General features: G+C 44.3%; 1 protein-coding gene across 1 annotated transcript in view; it reads right to left on the bottom strand.

Moving 5' to 3' along the window:
* PTPN13 (protein tyrosine phosphatase non-receptor type 13) overlaps positions 1–17,532 on the bottom strand; it is a 383,825-nt gene that overhangs the window by 162,498 nt on the left and 203,795 nt on the right. Inside the window, exon 8 of the mRNA XM_088445047.1 lies at positions 3,867–3,962. Within this exon, the coding sequence (XP_088301173.1) occupies positions 3,867–3,962 (96 nt within the window). The remainder of the gene's footprint in view (positions 1–3,866; positions 3,963–17,532) is intronic.

Below are 17,532 nucleotides of genomic sequence, written 5' to 3'. Positions count from 1 at the left end.
GCTCCAATTAGCTCGCCGGACAGTCCCCAGATTAATAATGATGGCTGCGCTGTGTGCTGCTCTCTTTCAATGGAAACCGGTTTGTTCTTGCAATCTTTTCTTTTTGCAAGAACAAACATCTTCATGGCGGGCAATGGGAGGTACAGCAGGGCTCAGTGCTCGAAGGAAGTGCTGGTATATCATACCGCTGTATACCAGCACACTTCGAGCACTGCTTGTGGTGCAATGGTTAACTACCATCGCATTGCAACATTTGATGGCATCCCTGTCTCTCAGCCTCTCAGTCCCATGCTGCTGAGCAGAAGGAGTCAGAGCCCTGCTTGGATGCGCTTCGCACATACTCCTGTGACCCTGTGATTGGCTGAGAGTACAGACAGTGCTGCGCAAGAAGCTCCGCCCCTCCTACAATGAGATTTTTAGCACAGCTTTTGGGCTAGCAACCTGCCAGTAACCCTTACTTAAGTGCTGGCCCAGGATAACTCTCTAAGGGCGGGATGTACTAAGCACTACATTCGCAATGCGGGGGTTGGGTATGAAATCCTGTCACTTAGGATGCCGCCTGTCAATAGACCGACAGCGACATCCCATTGCTGACAATCCTGACAGGGGAACAGTATGTACTGTAACCCTGCCCTGTCCACCCCCTAACCCTCCTTTCCTGTATCCTAACACTAACTCTCCCGACCCTGCACTCTAACCCTCCCGGTTAGTGCCTAAACCTAACCCTCCCCCCCTTAGTGCCTAAACCTTCCGCCTTAGTGCCTAACCCGAACCTCCCCCCGGTGGTCCCTAACCGCACCTGTCCGCAGCCTAATCCTAACCTCCCCCCTCCAGCAGCCTAACCATAACTCCCCCATGGAGCCTTAAAATAACCCCCCCCCCACCTCAGCTAACAGCTAACTTGCCCCGCTATACTTACGATCGAGATGCCGGCTGTCAGGATTCCGGCGTCTCATAAAAAGAAACAACTTAAAAATAAGGCAGCATGGAATTATCATAAATAGACATATCACCCTAACTTGTCAAATACCATACATACAAAAAAATATGACAATAGATCCTTGCGCCAAATACTCAGTCCAATCAATTTTTCCGTTTAAAGAAAAATCAAAGATGATGAAATCTTCTTATCTATGTAGTGCTCCACCAAGACCATGCAAAATAAACAAATGGCAGTGCATTAGAGAAATTCCACAAATCCAAACTCTCAAGGGAAGGGGGTCAAAATATAAATGTCCTTATATAATCCTCATGTGTATGATACATTAAAGGAGCATCATAGTGACGTGCCTTCTTATCATAACAAATGCTCACATGGGTAATACCTAATGAGGTAGGATATAAATCACATCAAGGTTTCAACCAAGTGGGGTAATAACGAGACCAGAATGCTCACACTATGGCTTACTTGTAAATGAATGCAAAGACTCACATAAAGGTTTCTTTTTTCCTTCCATTAATGACAGTATCTCTCAAAAATAAAGAAAAACTTCACATGGTGTAGTATTAACATCCAACTTTCTTATAACATCAGTGATGTTGCTGTTAATTTTTTGGATTTATCTATTGAGATCAAGAATGGACACCTTATTACATGCAATTTCAGTAAACCTACAGATTCTAATACCTATATAGAGAGGTCAAGTAATCATCTACTGTACCTCAATGGTTAGATGAAGTACCGAAGGGTCAATTTATGAGATTGCGCCGTAACTGTTCTGATAAGGAAACCTTTCATCAACAAGCTAGTTTAATTACTGGTATATTTATTCAAAAGGGTTATAAAGCCAATATTTTAGATCAAACGATGAATGAAGTTGCAGTTATGGATAGAGGGCTCCTTCTGGTAGATGAGCATAAAGAACCTGTAGAAAATAAATTCATCATGTCTTTCTGTACTACCTTTAATAAACAATATAAAAATATAGAGGGTATAATTAAAAAGAATTGGAATATTCTTTTAAAGGATGAAACCCTCAGGAAAATAAACTCATATATAGACGAGCACCTACCATTAAGGATTCTTTAGTATTTAGTGCTTTACCTATACATGGTAAGAGGTTTCTGCCGAGAAATAAAGGTTTCTATAAATGTGGTGACTGTAAGCTATGTAAAGCGTGTCTAATCCAAAGTTACAGAATTTAAAACACAAGGCAGGAATCATAGAATTACTGGTTTCATTACGCGTCATACACGTTATGCCATATATGCCATAGAGTGCTCATGTACATGGTATATGTGGGAAAAACTAAAAGGGCATTAAAAACAAGATGGCAGAACATGTACGAAATATTGTGAAAGGATCAGAAAACCATCCTTTATATTTTGACTCCCTTGCCTTGAGAGTTTGGATTCATGGAATGTCTCTAATGCACTGCCATTTGTTTATTTTGCATGGTCTTGGTGGAGCACTCTGATTTTTATTTAAACGGAAAAATTGATTGGACTGAGTATTTGGCGCAAGGATCTATTGTCATATTTTTTTGTATATCGGATTCCGGCGTCTGTCTTCTGGCCGCGGTTCGGGATTCCGGCGCGTGGATTTTGTCAGCCGGCATTCCGGCTGTAGGTTTACTAACTACATCCCGCGCCTCTCATCGGGTACATATCATGGTTGATTACCGCATTTTGTACCTAGAAAATCACAAAGAACATCTCTCCCAATAAGAGCTGCCCTTTGCGATGCCCCCGGATAGAGAGACTTCTGGGTTTATCACCCAGAAGTCCCTCTGCGTTCTTCTGCGCATGCGGAGAAGGCCACGGGGGCAGATGGGAGGAACTCGATTGGATCCCTCTCAGGGGGAGCATCCCGAAAAGAAGGCCTTAGGTTTCTATTGGGTAATGCCACCAGAAGATGGCATTACCCACCGGGACGAAGTGAAGCATTCCGATGCTTTGCACATATTGAAAATGCAGTAAAACCCTTGAAAACTGCATTTTCATGGGTTTTACAGAATTTTCCACTTTAGTACATCCCGCCCTAAGCGCGCACTAATACCCCACAACTAACGGGCCATTGTCATTTGGGTGGCTGGCGGCACCCTATGGACAACAAGGCTCTAGGTAGCTGTCTGCCAGTTGTGGATTGGCCCTATCAATAAGTATCCAAATGTAACATTATGCACAATGCCGTAACGGGGTTTTTCTGCGCCCTATGTCCGGACACACCCCCTGAGAGCATGATGTCATGCAGAAGGGGAGAGGCCAGCAGTGCCGGGAATTGCAGCTTTGCCTGGAGGAACCTCAGGATTCTCCGGGGAGCTGTAATAGGTGCAGTGTCCAAAGGATGCTCTGGGTGGCACTGCAGCAGCGATTGTGGCTGCAGGGTTCAGCCAGAATCTTTTTATCTGCTCACAGGTACAAGCTATTTGTGAATTGCTACAAATACTTAACAATGGCAGCTTGTGCACTAAATGACATGACCAGAGGCAATGTTTTCAGGTACATGGCCCCTGGCCAAATAATGCTTGATGCCAAGAATAGTAGAAACACACTTAGGGGGGGAGGAGGTCTATGAATGGTGTGGGAGTGCATGTGATGTGTGGTGGGGGTGGGCTTGAGCTAAAGAGGATATTTTCAGCATTATTTGCATAAATAAGGAGGTTGCTTATAAATATGGCAAGGAAGTAGCTGCCATTATTATCACATGATTACTAAACTCCATTGCTAATGGATTTAATCAAAAATCCTATACAGAGAATATAAATCAAAGTGTTCTAAGGTATTCTCAGTAACATTCAGTAGAACAGTGGAGACAGTACTTTTAGATGTATTTTGTGTTTAAGTTGGTATACTTTTTTCTATTTATAATATATGTTTACGTAATTATACATAGCAAATTTTTCTTATCAAACATTTTTTTTTACCTGGCCTAAATTCTGGGTCAGATGACACAAGTGATGGGCTTTCGCTGGATGTACTATAAGCATCACTGTGAGACGACCTGTGCAATCTCCCAGGCTCTGAAACAAACAAGAAGAAATAGATAAAAGTCATCTTATTGTTCCATAAAGTACCTGCAACATAAAAACTGTACAGTCATTGGTTTTAAAAAAAAAAAGCTCAGTTTAGACTTCAGCCAGTTGGAGAGCAAGTAATTACAATTTTTATATGCATAGAGCATTTTCTGTAATATAGGTATAAATAAAAATACTATACTGGGCAAAACAAATGGAAGCACATGGATAAATAGTAAAAGCAAGAGTATATAAGAATGCTGTACTGCGGGGCGGGCCACAATGAAGCCATTGCGTAAGCAGACCCACTTTGCTGCGACACACACACACACACCTCGGCTGAGCCAGAGGCAGTAAGTCGGCAAATTAGAAGTGAGCGGTCCAGGGGCTTGATGAAATAGCTCACCAATCGGGTCATCATGGACCAACCCCATGTGGCTACGAATCATAGCATTGAGCAGTGGGGAACGAGGCTGTGATGACATGATTCACCACACCCCCACAGGTGCCTGGCCTCTGGTATCTCCTGCAATGATGTCAAGATATTGGGAATGTGTAATACATATGTTACTATTACAAATTCATATGTTCTCATTATATTGTTAGCAATGGAGCAGATTGTACGTAAATGGAACAATGCAAGTAAATTAAGCAAGCAGCATCATAAAAACCGCACCACAGCTCCGGCAGCTAGTGTAAGTACCAATGCAGATGGCGTCATTTTAACTGATGGGCTTCCACTGCTGTCCCCAATTAAATTTTTTTACTAGCGTTATTGCCAAGAAATGCATGAATGTGGACGCAAGTGGGTAAGGACCTTCAGAGAAACAAGATGACTTATTATGTTAAAGTAACTGCAGTATATTTAGATGAATAATAGGAGTGCTAAAAGCAAGAATGCTTTATTCATAGGGTCTGCAGGATGACATCTGACGGTATGCAATCGGGAAGCCGGCGGACCTAATCCCGACAGCCGGCTTCCTGACTGCTTAATTTCGGCTAGGGTTAAATGACAGGCATCTAAATCTAGACGCCTGTCATTTTACAGACGCTGGGAGACTGGCGCCCGGCATCACGATCAAAGGGACGCTGGGCGCCGAGCGCGGATAGCCACGGGGGGGGTAGGTTTAGGGATCACGGGGTGGGACTTAGGGTTGGGCACCCCCCCCCCCGGGAGGTTAGGTAGGTTTAGGCTAGGGGAAGGAAGGGTTAGGCACCCCCGGGGGGGACTTAGGTGTTAGCGGCGCGGGGAAGGGGGGGTTAGATTTAGGCACTTAGAAGGGGGATTATAGAGTTAGACACTGGGGGGGGAAGGTTAGGCACCCCTAAAGGAGGGTTAGGGTTAGGGGGTAGAATTAGGTTCGTCAATACTTACCTTAGGACGACCAGGATTTTCTCCTCTGCCGTGATGCCGCTGTCGGGATTCCAACCGCCGGGCATGGGTACGGCGGTAAATCATACAGATTCCCATCTGACAATGGGCGGGATTCTACTAAAGTGAAAAATGTTGTAAAACACCCGAAGTACAGTTTTCAGGGGTTTTACCACATTTCTCAGATGTACTAAGAACCGGAATCCTTTGTCCCGGTGGGTAACACCATCTTCAGGTGACATTACACAATAGTAGTCTATAGGCTTCTTATAGGGAGGCCCCCTCAGAGGGATCCCTCCAATCTCCCCCCAAGGCACAAACATCCTTCTGCTCAAACGCGGCATGTATCCGATGAGAGGCAGGATGTACCGCATTGCGAATGCGATGCTTAGTACATCCCCCCAGTGGCGTAACTAGGGCAGGGCCGCCGGGGGTCGTGCCCTGGGTGCCGTGGAGTGCCGCTGGCCACAGTACTACTGGGGACACTGCATGGGGGGGGGGCTACTGCTGGGGGCACTGTATAAAGGGCTCTGCATAGGGGGGACCACTACTGGGGCACTGCAAAGGGGGTTCTACTACTGGGGGCACTATATAAGGTGCTCAATATTGGGGGCACAAGGGACACTGCACATGGGGGGACCACTACTGGAGGCACTGTATAAGGGGCACTGCATAAGGGGGATCACTACTGGGGGCCTGCATAAGGGGGAGCACTACTGGGGGCACTGTATAAGGGGAACTAATGGGGGGCTGCATAAGGGGGACCACTACTGGGGGCACTGTATAAGGGGTACTGGACAGGGGGGATCACTACTGGAGGCCTGCATAAGGGGGACCTCTACTGGGGCACTGTATAAGGGGCCCTACTGGAGGCACTGCATAGGGGGGACAACTACATGGGGCACTGTATAAGGGGGATCACTACTGGGGGTCTGCATAAGGGGGAGGACTACTGGGGGCACTGTATAAGGGGAACCACTACTGGGGGCCTGCATAAGAGGAACCACTACTGGGAACATTGCATACTGGGGGTACTGTATAAGGGCCACCACTGGGAGCCTGCATAAGAGGGACCACTACTGGGTACTGTATAAGGGTCACTACTGGGGGCACTGCATAGGGGGGACTGTATAAGGGGCACTTATAATAGGAATGTTCAGAGTGATGAGAAAGGGGTGTGTCTCATGTTGAAACGCCCCATTTTTAAGTTACCATGCCCCTAGTTACGCAACTGATTCTCTCTCCCCCACCCCCCCATGTGTCTAGCAAACAAACATTTCAAAGCAATGAAAGATATAGCTACATCTAAACAAAACTGAAGTGCAGACCAGTCCAGGTGATGGATCTGTCAAACAACAGGATAAACTGGATACAGGGTGTGTTAAACAGACACTCCTCTGTAACAGACAGCAGCATTGCCTCCAGGAAGGAAAGAATTTGAATAATTTAGTTTAGCTTTCTTAAAGTTGAAAATAATTATCTGGGAAACAGCTTGCATTACTCTTGTTTTTGCAAGATTTTGAGAAGCAGAGCGCATCAAAGGATGAGTCGGTCTCCAAGGGGCCTCCAGTACGGCAATCACGTCATCACATTTTATGAAATGACAACTCAAACTAATAAACAGCTCGTGTCACGCATGCGTTTGTGACCAAATTTCCTAGGCCATGTGTCATCTCTGGCCGGAGTTGGCAGATAGTGCTTACTTGCAGACAGCTTTGCAAATGTGTTTATTTCTTGCTCTTTACGATCCCTTGTGTCACAGGAGGTGAATGTAATGGAAAACACCCTTATAATCTCAATATTTTAATTCAAAACTACACACATTACAATGACAGCATCATCTTCCATTACCATGTATTTACACTATATCATAAAGTGCTATTTAGATGTAAGCTGAGTATTATTTGGAGACATTCATATGTACCCATAGCAAGGCCTTTACACTATGTAGCATTAGCAACACAATGTAATGTTCCTTAAGTCTAGAATTTCTACAAATACAGTAAGCACCAGTGGCAATTTCCATAAAATCAGAAATAATGTTCATTATAAATAACTCATTTTATTAAAAAATCTCTCCAAACATTAGAAATTCTAACACCAACACCATTCCTAAACACAACCGGCAACAAATTCCATCCTACAGATGTGTCCTCATACACTGAGCCGAGAGACACCTGTCGGGAGTGAGCCGCCAGGTCCCGTGGAACACTGCTTGAGCCAAGCATTTTTTTTTCATTATTTTTTAGCCTAAAATGCGTCGTAGTCCCAAAAGGAAGCGACAAACCGTTTCAGAAGACTGCACTGACTAACTGGATATAAGACACTTGTATATCTGGGCGACTGAGTCTGTATACAATACGCAACAGACCTTGGCTGGGAAAAAAGCAGCTGCACAAGGATATACAAATGTCGCACATCAAATGAATCAATACAGTCTCGTGAAGCGGTTTTGTCGCATCGGTTTGCGACTAAAATACATTTTTGGGTGAATAAGACACAAAAAAGATGCTCAGTGCAAGCCGAGTCAGACAGGATCTGGCGCACAGAGAAGCAGGATCCATTACTATAATGTCACACAGTCCATAATGCTAAAAGGAAAGGCAAGGGCTGTTATAATGGTTCCCTTTGTGTCACTTAGTGAGAAGAAATAAAAGTGAAAAATGTGCTGTTTTCAAAATAAGTTCTTGCCACAGAATTTGTTTTTTTCTTCAATTAATTTTTCATCAAAAATACTTATATGTACCACGTCTGCCAATGTAATTATATATTAGTTTATGAGCAAGGAAAATCTAGATATAAAACAATATATATTTATATTTATATATTTATAGATTTTGAGAGAATTCACGGGTGAACCACATATGCATCAAGAAAATAACTCGTGACAATCTTTACCTGCCTGTTTTAGTATCAGAGGCCCTTTCTAAGTATTATATGCTGTATGTACTGTGCTGCTTTCCTTTGTCGGCTGCCTGGTCTAGGATGCTATATATTTACAGCATTACCAAAATGAAGGCACTAAGGGGGAGATGTAACAAACTATGGACAGAGATAAAGTACCAACCAACCAGCTCCTATCTGTCATTTGACAGGCTGAAATGGGCAGTTAGGAGCTGATTGGTACGTACTTTATCTTTACTTTATCTCTCTCCAAGATTTGAAAAATCTCCCCCTAGGTCACCCTACAAAAACCCAACTAACAGCTCATATTTTCAATAATCAAATATTTCCAAAACAAAGGAGGGCAATCTGTATCAAATATGTCCATTATACAATACATTAACCACAATATCACAATTGATTTACATACAGTACTAACATTAAATATTTTTTAGGACAAAAAGATACCTGGACCAGTTTAAAGGAGTTCTCTCCACATATAAAGTCTATATTACATGCTGTCTAACACCAACATAATTTATATCAAGTTGATGCAAAGTTCATAATTTTATACTTTTACTGGAAACACCCTGAATTAACATTACAGCCCATAATGACTAAATCTCATTGTTAAGTTTTCATCTTGGACACATCATCCTCCATTACAGCAAGATTTCAAAGTCTTCTCATGTGACGTCCTCCTATGAGCTTTTGTTTAAATGCCTTGCAAAATCAAATGTAGGTTAAACCTTAAAGTGCCACAGCAGAATAAACTTTACAAAAACATTAATTATCTAAGTTAAAGTATGCAAGTACAGGCAAGATGTGTACGAAGAGGTCCACCCTTCTGACTGAGAAAGTCACCAACTGCAACAAGTGTGTTTAAACAAAATGGTCTTTAACAGCTCTGCTTCATGCAAAGGCTTAAACAAAATACTACTTTCAAGAAATAACCATACTGTCAGTAAAAGTTTCATCATGGAAATATATAAAAACATGTTACAATGGGATGTAGTTAAGAGCGGCCGACGGTCTCAATACAGACATCGGAATCCCGGCAAGGGATTTAAGATAGTCGTAGAAATACAGATGCCTAAATTAATCGAGACGCCGGAACGCCGAAGGACACCAGCCCGAACGAGGTAAGTCCTGGGCAGCCTTAGCCGCGCGGAGGGGGGGGGGGTTTGGCTTAGGCACCCCCCCGGGAGGGTTAGGTTTCGCGAGTGGTAAGAGGGGTTAGGGTTAGGCACCCCCAGGGGCTGGATGGGGTTAGGCTCTGGTAGAGGTTAGGGTTAGGCACCACTAAGGGAGGGTTAAGGGGGGGGGATTCAGCTGCCGAGACTTCATACCCAACCCGTTACAATGGAACGGTCTTCCTCACATTAAACCACAATTATAAACTAAATGCAGATTAATCTAACAATAAAAATTACCACTTTTATGCTTACATCCACAACAATATTGCCATGTTCAATATAAAATATACAGAGAAACCAGGGTTGCCTACCCTCCCGATTCGGGCGGGAGCCTCCCGATAAACGGGTGCAGCTCCCGCCCCCCCGGAAAGGCAGGCAAGCCTCCCGCCTGCCGCCGATGCCCCGACCCCCCTCCCGATTACCTGATTAACCCCCGCAGCAGGGGGGCGCTGACGCGATTCGCGTCATTATGGCCCCGCCCCTTGCTTCGCAATGCCTTTTTTTCTACATTGTGTAGCGGGGGCGGGGCTAAAATGACACGATCGCGTGGCCCTGCCCCCTGTCACACCCGCAAACCGACCTCAGCTCATTTGGACACGCCCCCTTTTGCCGGCCACGCCCCCTGTTCTGCCGATCTGGCTGCTCCCTCCCGAAAGGAGCAGCCAGATTGTCGGCAAGTATGAGAGAAACATCAGTTTGAACTGACTACTTTAATATCCAAGAACTGACCTGGACCAGTTACCACTGCTTATCAGGCCAGGACATTCCTTGCTGAATGTGGTCTCGGAGTAGAAATGCACTTCATATTGCAAAATACAGAATTACGGTATATGGTATAACATACCTTTGATAATTCCTTTTCTTCGAGGTCCATAGGGTGTACAGGATCTATCTTGAAGTATGTAGTTGGATCACATCCAATGCACCAAACAGCATAGCTTTGGAGCTCCCAGCATGCACTGGTCCTACTCCCTATATACCTGTCGAAGCCGGTAAGATTGGCTGAGACCAGATCTTAAAATTAATATCGAGCGACGCCATTTTAGGTTGCCTCTGACGACGCCATCTTGCGTCGTCAGCATGAAACCATTGTGTGTGATGCTAATATGCTATTATTAGCATTGTGCGATTGCATTGCCACCGCATACTGTTTAAAATCCTATCATACCCCATACGCACGAATACACATATAAATATATATATTTAAAGACTTCATATATTCAGTAATGACAGACATGTCTTGTGGACATGTTTGTGACAAATAATTAAGAATATACAAGGATACTGTGAATGTTTGTTCTGCATACAGATATAGTGTGTCTGTGACAACTGAAGTATAACACAGACAGTGATATGCTGAATGTGGATTTGGAAACAATGGCCAGACGTTTAGCTATCGTTTAACAATTATAATCCTTGTATCCAATGCTGATGTGGTTAAGTAGAACTAACAGTTGTATTCTGGATAAACATAGGAGAGCCTTTTGTTAAAATTATTTGCCAAAGCTTGCTCCATCTATGACACAGGACAAATTACATTGTCTGTCATTTTTTAGTTCAGACAGAAATATATATACATACAGTTGCAATTATAAATAGAAACACACAGCGCACCTTTTATGCTGCATGAACACACACAGCGCACCTTTTATGCTGCATGTAGACACACAACGCATACTTACATAGAATCATAAATATACACGCACTCATAAAAGGTTCCTGCACATTATGGTTTATATTAAAGTTATTAATTATGATGTAAAATGCATGTATTTGATATTAATGGTATACAACATGGTAGACATGGCATGTTTGGTACTAAACTGATACACTGTTTATTTCCAGATATCTGAACCTATCAGCAAGGGAGTCGCATCTTGCGTTCGATGGTTATGGAATATAGGAAATTATTGGTTAGAATTAGGGATGTGCAGGCTCGGTTCTACTCGGTTCCGTTCGGTTTTTTTTTTTTTACCGAATCTTATTGGCTATCCAAAACTCGTGACAGCTGAAACCCAATAAGATTCGGGAAAAAAAAACGAACGGAACCGAGTAGAACCGAGCCTGCACATCCCTAGTTAGAATGTATACACTAATGTAGTGTCTCTATCTAGTTTAAATCAATTAAAGAAAGACAATGTAATCTGGAGAATTGGGGCATACCCGTAGTGAACTGTCCTATGAACTACAGCGTACTACAAAGACCAAGAACCAATGGAATTATGTTTGTCTGCCTACATTGTGTTGTTATCATAATCTTTTAGGGTATATAGCCTGTGTCCTGGTCCTAGTTAGTATCCATTCTCTTGGATGACCACAGAACTCAGGATTGATGACTGTAACTGGGACCAGTGTGCCTGCGTATGTATCGATTGTACCTTGTATATGTATAATCTTTTGTGCTAATTGTATTTAGATCACAGTGTAACTAAATGCTTTTTATGTGAATAATACGTTTTTGTGCTTTGGAACCACACTCAAAGTCTGGAAAGCAATTATTTCTTGTGCGACTTACAACGCTAAATAACGACATTTAGGGTGTATAGATTATTAGGTATTCATATACCCTGCCCCCAGCCACAGGCAATCAGTTTGTAACTAAGCCTTACAGCAAGAGGCAGAGAGTAGAGAAGGAAGAAAAATTGCACAAGAAACGCTCAATCATGCAAAGAGGGAATCTGTGAAAAAGAGGCTTAAAAAACTGATCCCAACTGAGGCCAGGTGCGTCAGGGTGAGCGTCCTGTGGACCCTATGGACCTCGAAGAAAGGGAATGATCAAAGGTATGTTTATACCATAATTCTGTATTTCTTCTTCGGGTTCCATAGGGTCCACAGGATCTACCTTGGGGACGTCCTAAAGCAGTTTCCTTAAAGGTGGCGACGCTCCTCCATAGAGAAGAGAATCAACCGCACAAAGGAAGCATCCTGGGAGGCAAACATTTCAAATTAATAGAATTTGATAAACATATTCATGGAAGACCAAGTGGTTGCCTTACAAAGCTGTTCAGCTGAGGCGCAATGTCTTACCGCCCACGATGATCCAACTGACCAAGTGGAATGTGCGGTCACCTTGTTAGGAACAGGGGGAGCAGCCTGAGCATAGACTTGTGAAATTGCGAACCATCGAGCCAATGTCTGTTTGTTTGCTGGCCAGCCTTTTTTTTGTGGAATCCATATAGCACAAAAAGAGACTCGGATTTCCTGATGGAGCTGGTATGGTCTACGTAAACAGGAAGAGGTCGAACCACATCCAAGGAAGGTTCACCTGTAGACAGGTCTGAAGACTGAAAGGCCGGGACTACAATTTCCTCAATTATGTGAAAACGAGAAACCACCTCAGGGAGGTAGCCTGCCCTCATACGGAGGACAGCTCTATCTTGATGAAAAATCACATATGGCGAGCGACATGACAATGCTGCCAAGTCAGAAACTCTGCGAGCTGAAGAGATGGCGAGAAGAAAAAGTGATTTCGCCGTCAGCCATCTTAAGTCCACCCTATCCAAGGGTTCAAAAGGGATGCGCCTGTAGTGCCCTGAGAACCAAAGACAAATCCCATGGTGCCACCGGTGGGAGAAATGGAGTTTGCAGATGAAGAACCCCTTGAAAGAATGTTCAAACATCCGGCAGAGGGGCAACCTTACGCTGAAACCAAACTGTCAAAGCCGAAACTTGGACTCTCAAGGTAGCCAGACGAAGACCTAAATCTAATCCTGCCTGCAAAAAAGCAAGTGCGATAGATACCTTGAACACTTTAGGATCATATTTTCTATGGCAGCACCAAAGAAAAAAATGAATGCCAAATTCTGTAATAGATGCGAGCAGAAGCAGGCTTCCTTGCTCTCAGCATCGTCTGAATCACAGAAGCAGAGAAACCCCTAGCCTTTAAGACAGACGACTCAAGATCCATGCCATCAAAGCCAGTCGAGGTAAAACCTGGTAAAGGCAGGAACCCTGCCGTAGAGGCAGCAGAAGTGGACTGCCTTCTGGCTTGCTGTGCACCAAACAAAAAAATTAATACCTGTGGCTGGGGGCGGGGTATATAGGGAGGAGGACCAGTGCATGCTGGGAGCTCCAAAGCTTTTGCTGTTTGGTGCATTGGATGTGATCCAACTACATACCCCAAGGTAGATCCTGTGGACCCTATGGAACCCGAAGAAGAAAAACACAATAATGAGTGTCTGCAGGCAACAGTGAAGCATGGTGGAGGTTCCTTGCAAGTTTGGGGCTTCAATTCAGCAAATGGAGTTGGGGATTAGGTCAGGATTAATAGTGTCCTCAATGCTGAGAAATACAGGCAGGTACTTATCGTTCATGCAATACCATCAGGGAGGTGTCTGATTGGCTCCAAACTTATTCTGCAGAAGGACAACGACCCCAAACATACAGCCAACGTCATTAGGAACTATCTTCAGCGTAAAGAAGAAGAACAAGGAGTCCTGGAAGTGATGATATGGCCCCCCCAGAGCCCTGATCTCAACATCATCGAGTCTATCTGGGATTACATAGAAACATACAATTTGACGGCAGATAAGAACCACTTGGCACATCTCAGTGATTGCGGTGCGTGACAAAATTTGTGGGTCGCAGGGACCAACCACTTTAAAAAAAATGGGGTCCTGCCTGACCATTTCTGGGTCCCATCATAATTTATGCTTTAGAGCTCCCCATATGCCTCTCAGACCTCCCCACATCCCCCTAAAATGCCCATCTGATACCCCCAACAGCATCAGATGTCCCCACAGGCCCCTTAAATGCATGTTTTAATGCCTCCGTGATCTTTCAGGTAATATGACTTGTCTGTTCACAAAACCCATAGTGAATAAGTAGGTTTACCATATCATCATTTTAAACTTGGACACTCATGGATTACACAGGTTCTGTGGCTCATTAAAACCAGATGAAATCCAGGCATGAAGTCAGCCAGTCACAGAGCCTTTGTAATTAATTCATGAGTCCCGTTTTAAAGTGATAGTATGGTTAGCATATGAATAACGCTTTAGGTAATAGGCATATTTATCAAAGGATAAATGCCTGGTCTTTACACATTATGCCGCACATTAATGCCCTTTACACATTATGCCACACAGCAATGCCCAGCCTTCACACATTATGCCCAGTCTTTACACATTATGCCATTCAGCAATGCCCAGCCTTTACCCATTATGCCATGCAGTAATGCCCTTTACAAATGATGCAGCACATTAATGCCCTTTAGTCCCCCTATGCATTGCCCCCAGTAGTAGTCTCCCTATGCAGTGCCCCCAGTAGTAGTACCCCTATGCAGTGCCCCAAGTAGTAGTCCCCCTATGCAGTGCCCCCAGGAGTAGTCCCCCTATGCAGTGCCCCCAGGAGTAGTCCCCCTATGCATTGCCCCCAGTAGTAGCCCCCCTATGCAGTGCCCCCAGTAGTAGTCCCCCTATGCAGTGCCCCCAGTAGTAGCCCCCATAGGCGGTGCCCCCAGTAGTAGTTCCCCTCTGCAGTGCCCCCAGGAGTCCCCCATATGTCTTTCAGACCCCCTATGCAGTGGAGGTAAGTGCCCCTCAAATAGGAGTGACCTGGGCATTAGGCCCAGGTCACTAAAGGGCAAATTGGTGGGTCAACTACTGGGGACCCACCTATTTGCCCTTTAGTGACCTGGGCATAATGCCCAGGTCACACACCTATTACCTACAGGCCTATTGCTTGAATTTATGCCACGGGCCTAGTGCCCGACAACCCTGGTTGTCTAGGAAGGGGTAAATAACGGTGGCCCAAGGCCGCCTACCCGCATGGTGGAAGAGGCTGCGGAGGGAGCTTCGATAGCTCTTTTACTTTCCTCCCCCGCAGTCCTCTCCATGCCTCAGATTCAGTCTTCTGCCGTTGGCCCGTTCTGGCCAGCGGCGCCGCATCTTCCTTCTTGATCGCGCCATCTTCTGGCCTCTTGCGCGGCCGCCGGAACTGTTGCCGCCACGCTCTACACTTGTCTTCGGGAGGTCTTCACTCCTCCCCTCCGCCGACACACTGAACGTTCCCGCTCAGCACCGTCGATTCAAGACACCGCGAGTGGGTGGGGCTAATGCGACGAACCGCGATTAGCTCGTCGCATTTGCCTCCTATTGGCTGCTGGACTGCGAGCCAAAAGCTTGTGATCAGTGCCAAACCACCGCCGCCACTACTTGGCTTCCACGCAGCGAGCTCCGCTCAGCTCGCGCCCGGAGCCAAGCTTCTCCCGCTGACACTGGTGGAAGGGACCAGGTGGTCCCTTCACCAGGTACCCGGCGCTGGGAACAAACACTGTCCCAGCCCCCGGGCACAGACGCTGTGCTGATGCTGGGATCAGACACTTGATCCCAGCACGGCTTTCCACAGCAGAAGCCAATGAGAGTCTATCTGACTCTCATTGGCTACTCTAACAGACAGCGTCTCTGCAGGGGGACGCGCTGTGCTGAAGCCAGCCATCAGGGATTGGCCACAGCACAGCGCGTCCCCGGGTACTTTAAAAAAGTGAGTCCCCAGTGCCCGATATCAGGTAAAATACGCGCGTATTTGCGAACACTGCATCTAGTCTGCCCTTTTTTACCTTTTGGTAACCTCAACCCTATGAGTTCTTTGTAAGGATATTCTTATTCCTATCCCAAGCATGTTTAAATTGTTCTACTGTCTTAGCCTCTACCACCTCTGATGGGAGGCTATTCCACTTATCTACTACCCTTTCTGTGAAGTAATTTTTCCTCAAATTTCCTTTGAATCTACCTCCCTCCAGTTCCAGTGCATGTCCTTGTGGTTTAGAACTTCTCTACATGAAGAGATAGAAGGATTTGAGCAAGCCTACATCCACAGAAGATCTGTGGTTAGTTCTCCAAGATGTTTGGAACAACCTCCCTGCAGTTCCTTCAAAAACTGTGTGCAAGAGTACATAGAAGAATTTAAAAATTGATTTTGTTTTGAAGACAAAAGGTGGTTTACACCAAATATTGATTTGATTTAGATTTCTCTTCTGTTCATTCACTTTATTTTTTTATCAATGAACAAAATGCAAACTATTAACACTTCGATTTTTGAAAGCATTCTTACTTTGCAGCATTTTTTCTACACGTGCCTAAAACTTTTGCACAGTATTGTATATTACTGAAAAATCATCTGTTAACAAATGTGTGAGTTAGCTTGTGAAACACAACATCGATGTTGATTGATTTAGTATTAATCATTTGTTATGTTAAAAAATTACGGAGTGCTCCAAAGAGAGGCAGATTTGGTCACAGTCCTATAACTGACTGCGTAATATATAAACTAATGGGGTTACACACTAGACAACATATGTCTAGAGACAATATTTTTTCCAGACCACCCAAAAGTACACCCAATTCATCTTTCGAAGACTTCTAGTACAGATATATAGCATCGGCCGTGCTGCATGACTGATGCGATATTTCTGGAAGATATGTCGTCAATGATGTGTATTGTGTACCGACAATCTGACAATGTATATAGAGACGACTGGTAGCTCACGATCCTCTGAAAAAACATATATTTCGGATAGCAACGATGATTGTTTAGTGTGTATGTACAATATTGAGTGTTCTCAATAGTTAGGGAAATTGTCAGTCGCTCAGCAGTTATATTGTACTAGTGTGTACCCCACATATGACACAGGTGGCCCGTCATTTTCTTAAGGAGGAACATCAAGTTTCCATGTTGCGATGCTGGATTATTGACTGGGTACCCCCACTGCTGAGAGGAGGTGACCGTAACAAACTTCTACATCAGCCCCCTAAGGGGCTTAATGAATTGAATCCATTATCTGTGTTTTTGCCCTAAGCGATCTGTGTGGCAGTATATGGTTTAAACCATGTGCCTTTGAGTGCCATATGGATGTACTGTTTTGTTCTCTAGCATTTCGACAGTATGTGTTCAGTGCTATTTATTAGATATTGATCTATTCCTTCTTTATGAGTCCTATTGAGTCTTCTAAATTTGATACATATGCGATGATAGCATGAGTCTTTTTGCACTATTTTTTTGTTATTTTTACTTCTTATGTATTATATTATTTTTTGTGGTTTTGTTTTGATGTTTTAGAATTCTCTTATTGTCCTATATGTGGTGTCTGTGGTCCTCCGCTGGTTTACAGCCCCCTGATGTACAT

This window comes from Taudactylus pleione, unplaced genomic scaffold (genome assembly GCF_031769625.1).
Source record: "Taudactylus pleione unplaced genomic scaffold, aTauple2 ptg000376l, whole genome shotgun sequence".
Lineage (NCBI taxonomy): Eukaryota > Metazoa > Chordata > Amphibia > Anura > Myobatrachidae > Taudactylus > Taudactylus pleione.
Note: the sequence above shows the minus strand (reverse complement) of the source record. Positions and strands in the feature narration are given on the sequence as shown.